The sequence below is a fragment of the Cherax quadricarinatus genome, chromosome 8 (assembly GCF_038502225.1).
Source record: "Cherax quadricarinatus isolate ZL_2023a chromosome 8, ASM3850222v1, whole genome shotgun sequence".
Taxonomy (NCBI): Eukaryota; Metazoa; Arthropoda; class Malacostraca; order Decapoda; family Parastacidae; genus Cherax; species Cherax quadricarinatus.
This window is the reverse complement of record NC_091299.1, coordinates 17,077,487-17,084,482: the sequence shown is the minus strand read 5'-3', so window position 1 is coordinate 17,084,482 and position 6,996 is coordinate 17,077,487. Positions and strand designations below refer to the sequence as shown.

At 36.3% G+C, this 6,996-nt stretch overlaps 1 protein-coding gene across 1 annotated transcript in view; it reads right to left on the bottom strand.

Annotated features, from left to right (window-relative positions):
- Positions 1-3,165: 3,165 nt before the first annotated feature.
- LOC128685392 (annexin A7) overlaps positions 3,166-6,996 on the bottom strand; it is a 19,281-nt gene continuing 15,450 nt past the window's right edge. The window contains exon 4 of the mRNA XM_053771916.2: positions 3,166-3,940. Coding sequence (XP_053627891.1) covers positions 3,792-3,940 — 149 coding nt within the window. The 3' untranslated portion in view covers positions 3,166-3,791. The remainder of the gene's footprint in view (positions 3,941-6,996) is intronic.

The window sequence follows — 6,996 nt, the reverse complement described above, 5'->3', positions numbered from 1 at the left end:
TCCAGTTGTCAATGAATGGGATTGCAAGTTCCTTGCAGTATCTGTCTAGCCAGCAATTTACACCAATTGCCCTAGACAACCATTCATTTCCTACTCCCCTTCTAGGCAAGATGCTACATATGATTGGGATCCCTCCCTTAGACTTAATGAAATCTATAGCTGACCTGTACTTATCTAGCAGCTCTTCTCTCCTACCCTTCCCAATATCATTTCCACCAGCACTGAGACAGATAATGGGCTTGTTCCCATTACCTGACATGATATTATCCAGTCTGTTGACAATGTCCCCAACACCAGCTCCAGGGAAGTACACTCTATCTCTCATCTTCTTATTCCTATTACAAAAAGCACGATCAACATATCTTACCTGAGAGTCACCAACCACAAGAATGCGCTTACCTTCATTAGCAGGGGCAGTAGTACCCTTACCTTCACTGGCCACTGAAGTACATTCATCCTGGAGAACAGAGAAGCGATTTCCTACCTTCAGATCTGCACTCTTAACTTTCCTTACTCTGATGCGCCTCCCATTACTGTGAACAACTCGCCACTTGTAGCAGGTGCTGGGCTGCACCTCACTGCTGGTAGCCGTTGCTACCACCCCACCTACAGCCTCCTCACAGTGAGAGACAGACTGCACCTCACTGCTAGAAGCCTCATTCCCCACATCTCCAACCACCTCACACTCTCTCCCAGGCCCATTGAGGTGGACCTTCAGCCTCCTAATCTCCTCCTGGAGAAGCAAGACCTCCTCCTTCAACTCTCCAACCTCAGCTTTTAAAACACTGTAGAAGCAAGCCATGCTTTGTAACCGTCCACGCTAATCCCCAAGCAGCTCAGGGTCTGTGACCTCACGTGACGACTGACCACTGAACACATCCGAATCCATGGAACATCCGCACAATTTCTTACATCCGCATCCGCGAAATAAGACATCCTCATATACATCTACATCCACGGATATCTAAATTTTCACATCCGATACATCTCTACTTCTCACTGAGAAGATGAGGAGAATATATATATAATGGAGACGACAGGGAGTCCTCCAAGGACCTGGACAGTTAATACGAGTTGTCGAACAGAAGGCTATTGGATCTCAGCCAAATTAAGTCAAGGTTATTAAATACTGGGAAGATGAAAGAAAGCCGGATATGGAGTATTAACCGAGGAAAACATGTCTACCAATTTCGACACAGTGAAGTGGACCAGAGGTTAAGGCTGATACCAGAGATGGGTCAGTCGATAGACTTAAACTAAGCTTTTATGTCCCGCCCCGCCAGACTATCTGCTACTTCAACCTCGTCTTCATGGACTGCTAGCAATGAAGACGCAATGCGATGTTCTTACAAAGTACTGTAATTATCTTCAAAATATGTGTGAGGTCCGGTAGAATGCCTTGCGAGAAAATAAACACGAAATCGGCTACTACTACTTCTGCCTGACGAAACAGTTGATGTTCCGGTCGTTGCTCGAAGCACACGTTAGTACGTAATATTAAAACCATTATTAAGGAATGTAGGGTTCGAACTTATGTTTTCTTGCATCTATGCACTGTCGTTTAATTATGAATAACACCTTAGTTTTTTTTTAAGCTTTGTATGGACTACAAGTACCATGAGGAGTATACCTAGAGTTACCTGGAGTATACCTAGAGTTACCTGGAGTATACCTAGAGTTACCTGGAGTATACCTAGAGTTACCTGGAGTATACCTAGAGTTACCTGGAGTTTCCTGAAGTATACCTGGAGTTTCTAGGAGTATACATGGAGCTACCTGGAATATACCTGGAGTATACCTGGAGTTACCTGGAGTATACCTGAGGAGCAAGAGTAATCTGTACAACATTGAAAGTACGATTCTGACACAGTCCGTCGTGTCTCAGCAGGCAAGCATTGTGCTACCCTAAAAAGGGAACTTTGTACAAACTTCTGTATTTCTTTTACACTGTTCACGATCAAATTTGATAAGTAAGAAAAAAAGTAAGAGTTAAATATTTCAACGAGATTAGTGAGAAGACACACCTTGCAGAGCAGGATTTCATTAGCACGATGTTTCGCTTTGTGCAGAGCTTTATTCATGACTTGAAGTTCTACACAGAGAGAAACGTTGCTCTTAAGAATTAAATCTTATGTAACGTGTCTCGTCTTCACTGTTGACGGAAATAAGCGATATGAATCTTTTGAAGTTACAGTTGAGATCAGCTCCTCGTTACATATTAACCTAACACTATTTTCTCTATTTAGTTCCCTTTCTTGTTCCTTTCTTATTGACTGTTTCTTCCCGAGACTTTAAAACGGTGTTATGTTTAAAAATCATTGGGTCTCCTGCATCTTTATACGGTACTATGAGGGCTCTGGCGTCTATTGATAATTAGCGCTGAATTGGCAGGAACAGTTAAAATTCAGGACCGCGGGGGTTTTGACCCCCAGATCACCCTCCAGGTATATATAGTGCGACTACCCAGCTTCTTTATCATATTAAGGAACTTGGCAGATTTCGAACAGTCAAGACTAATTACAAAAGGCTTTGTTTTGCATTAACTGAAAGGGTCGAAGATGTTTACTTTGGTTAATATTAACATTAGTACAGCATACACTCTATTAAGGTTTTTGAATAGGCTATATAAATAATTCTAATTATTATTAACGCTAGTATATACAAAGAGCTAGGCAGAAAGAGCTTGGTTCCGATAAAGAAGACCGAATAAATAATATATCTGTATTAGATCCTTTTGGGCTTGGTCGAAGCCCCAAAGGAGCTAATGCAGTGTTTCTTTTTAATAATTCATATTTTCTTAATATTAAGCTTTAGCAACGTGCAGTTGCTTCGCTGGAGTAGGAGCGATATGTAGAGGTCATTGATACCATCTCGGATTCTAAAGTATGCCACTACCCCTTTTCTGTTCTTCTTCAGGATGCCATCCAGAATAGTTGGTTAGCAGGTGAGTACCTTTTCGCTGTTAGGTGAATAATGGTAATGGGTGTAAGGAAAATTTCCTATCGTGTCATTCAATTGTGAGTAAAAGGTATTGCCACAAGTCACTGAATAGACCAGATGTGCTGAGCTCCGTGGTTGGTCCTACCTTGTTTAGAAAAAAAAATCTTAATGTTTAGCTTTTCAACCAGAGACTGATGTATATATCTGAGAGATTTAAACAGAATAGAGTTTAAATATAAATTTATTGCAAAGCAGTTTCACTACTTAAAAATTCCAGTACAAAAAAGTAATAAATAGAACATAGCAATTCCTAATGTATATGGAAAGCTACTTTGTTGCTAAAATAAATATAGTGAATAACGTGAGGGGGATATAAATAGTGCACACATCCTAGTCAAATGTGAGAAATTTCTCTCGTCAATTTGCGTACTGAGACGAAAATCATCTTGCATCTTGAGGCGCTGGGATACAGATGGTAATCAGCTGAGACTGACTTGAAATCCTCTTCAAAAACTAAGCAAATAAGGCAGAATATTGTTGTACAACGATAGGTATTTGGTTTCCGGATGGGGGCTGAGTCCGGGGGAATTTTCCTGAATTACGAACAACTCTGGAATGCATGCATACAGCGTGTCCCGTCCTCAGATGGCCCAGACACTCCCAAGCCAGGAAGCCAAGGCTGGGCCACCATCTGGAAAAGACCCGGGCCGGAAAAATACCAGCGAATCAAGAAGATGAAGTCCTCAAATGGGACGCCGCTGCCTGGATACCTGCCTGCGGATAACTTAGCTGGCGCTTTGTTTCATAATGTCCCGTCCTCAAAGCCTGGAGGTTGGGCCACAACCTCACTATCAATAGATGTTCTTGCATACACGGTAGCGAAAACATTCATCGTAGCAGCACTTGTGTCCAGGGCTCAAGCAATCGTGATCGTATCTACACGGGTGTTGCCGATAACCGTAGAGGCGACATTGTCCATACCTTCGTGGACAGCCGTGTGCTGAAAAGAAATAAAAAACAATCACATAAATAGATAGAAAATAGGATATACCTTGGTGGTGGGCAGCTAACGCATAACTAATATAAATCGTTCATTATTTTTAAAACGTCAGTGAGCATGAACCAGTCTAGTGCTTTATTTATAGGGATTTACCCATTCTGAGGCCATATTTTTCACATGATATTTATTTGTATCCGCAAAAAAAAAAAAACTTAGGGATCTACAAAGGGGAAAACTATATGGATGTCTCTATTTTCTTTTTCTTCTTCCAAACCTTATTTTATAACTGGAACGTCTTTCAGTAAAAAGGATATCCAATAAAAAGAAAATCAAATAAGACGGGTGATAGCTAAAAATGATGATATGCAATAAGAAGGATGATATGCAATAAGAAGGATGATGTGCAATAAGAAGGATGATATGCAATAAGAAGGATGATATCCAAAAAGAATATTATTTAATAAGATGATATTCCACAAGAATGATATCTAGTAAGAAAGATTATATCCAATAAGGATGATATCCAACAAGAAGGATGATATCTAATAACAAGGATGATATCTGATAAGAAGGATGATATCCAATAATGTGATATTCCATAAGAAGGATGATATTCCATAAGAAAGATAATATTCCATAAGAAGGATAATATTCCATAAGAAAGATAATATTCCATAAGAAAGATAATATTCCATAAGAAAGATAATATTCCATAAGAAAGATAATATTCCATAAGAAAGATAATATTCCATAAGAAAGATAATATTCCATAAGAAAGATAATATTCCATAAGAAAGATAATATTCCATAAGAAAGATAATATTCCATAAGAAAGATAATATTCCATAAGAAAGATAATATTCCATAAGAAAGATAATATTCCATAAGAAAGATAATATTCCATAAGAAAGATAATATTCCATAAGAAAGATAATATTCCATAAGAAAGATAATATTCCATAAGAAAGATAATATTCCATAAGAAGGATAATATTCCATAAGAAAGATAATATTCCATAAGAAGGATAATATTCCATAAGAAAGATAATATTACATAAGAAGGATAATATTCCATAAGAAAGATAATATTCCATAAGAAGGATAATATTCCATAAGAAAGATAATATTCCATAAGAAGGATAATATTCCATAAGAAAGATAATATTCCATAAGAAAGATAATATTCCATAAGAAGGATAATATTCCATAAGAAAGATAATATTCCATAAGAAGGATAATATTCCATAAGAAAGATAATATTCCATAAGAAAGATAATATTCCATAAGAAGGATAATATTCCATAAGAAAGATAATATTCCATAAGAAGGATAATATTCCATAAGAAAGATAATATTCCATAAGAAGGATAATATTCCATAAGAAGGATAATATTCCATAAGAAGGATAATATTCCATAAGAAAGATAATATTCCATAAGAAGGATAATATTACATAAGAAGGATAATATTCCATAAGAAAGATAATATTCCATAAGAAGGATAATATTACATAAGAAGGATAATATTCCATAAGAAGGATAATATTCCATAAGAAGGATAATATTCCATAAGAAGGATAATATTCCATAAGAAAGATAATATTCCATAAGAAGGATAATATTACATAAGAAGGATAATATTACATAAGAAGGATAATATTCCATAAGAAAGATAATATTCCATAAGAAGGATAATATTACATAAGAAGGATAATATTCCATAAGAAGGATAATATTCCATAAGAAGGATAATATTCCATAAGAAGGATAATATTCCATAAGAAGGATAATATTCCATAAGAAGGATAATATTCCATAAGAAGGATAATATTCCATAAGAAGGATAATATTCCATAAGAAGGATAATATTCCATAAGAAAGATAATATTCCATAAGAAGGATAATATTACATAAGAAGGATAATATTCCATAAGAAAGATAATATTCCATAAGAAGGATAATATTACATAAGAAGGATAATATTCCATAAGAAGGATAATATTCCATAAGAAAGATAATATTCCATAAGAAAGATAATATTCCATAAGAAAGATAATATCCCATAAGAAGGATAACATCCAGTAAGTTTTCTCTTCACGGGCAAATTTGAATTTTTACATAAGAACATAACGAAGGAACACTGCAGAAGGCCTACTGGCCCATGCGAGGCAGGTGACACAATTACTGAAGAAATTGAGGAAATGGTATGGTGATACGACGGACACTTATGTACAGTTCAGGACATTTATTAAAGGAAACGTTTGCGAGTGGCTTCTTCAGTCCTATTAGGACTGAAGAAGCCACTCGTGTTTCCTTTAATAAATGTCCTGAACTGTACATAAGTGTCTTTTTCCACACTGAAGAAATTCTTTTATTTCTTTTATTGTTGAAGTTGGTGGAGGTTTATTTAGAGAAAGACTTGGAATTCACTTTCAAATGTCTAAATTATAATTTTCGGAACTCATTAAGGAAATTAGTCACCGCGTGATAACTAAAGTCCAATATGAGTCTATTTCATCAGATCGACTTCATTCTGAACGCTCAGCAGGTACGTGTGTTTGAGAAAATGAAACGTTGGAGGATTTTTTTGTGTTTATATTTCCAATGAGTCTTTTTTGTCACGCTCAGCATACATTTTGTTACATTGAAAAATAAAATTATATCAAACTGATCTTTCCTAAAAATAAAAGGTGAAATATTATTTTATTAAGAGTTTTGTCGAGACTTTTTTTTTTTTTAAATAGACATATAACTGAGAGCAGAAAACTGAGAAATGTTGAAAGTTCACACTTATTATGACGTTTTCCAAATTTTACATATATAGTGAGCCTTTAAATATATTGTAATTCTGCACGACTTTATTCCAGAGCCGGTACTCTTACCAGCTGTGTCCTTTTTTTTATCCCCCTCCACTAACTCCCTCTAAGGATCTCCTTGAGAACTTCAGAATGCCTTATTCGATTGGCTTTAAGTTTTCAACGATGATGAACTAGAGGAAGGTTAAACCAAGGGCACGGGTGGGGGGTTGAACGCGTGGCAGGTGAAATCCTAAAATTC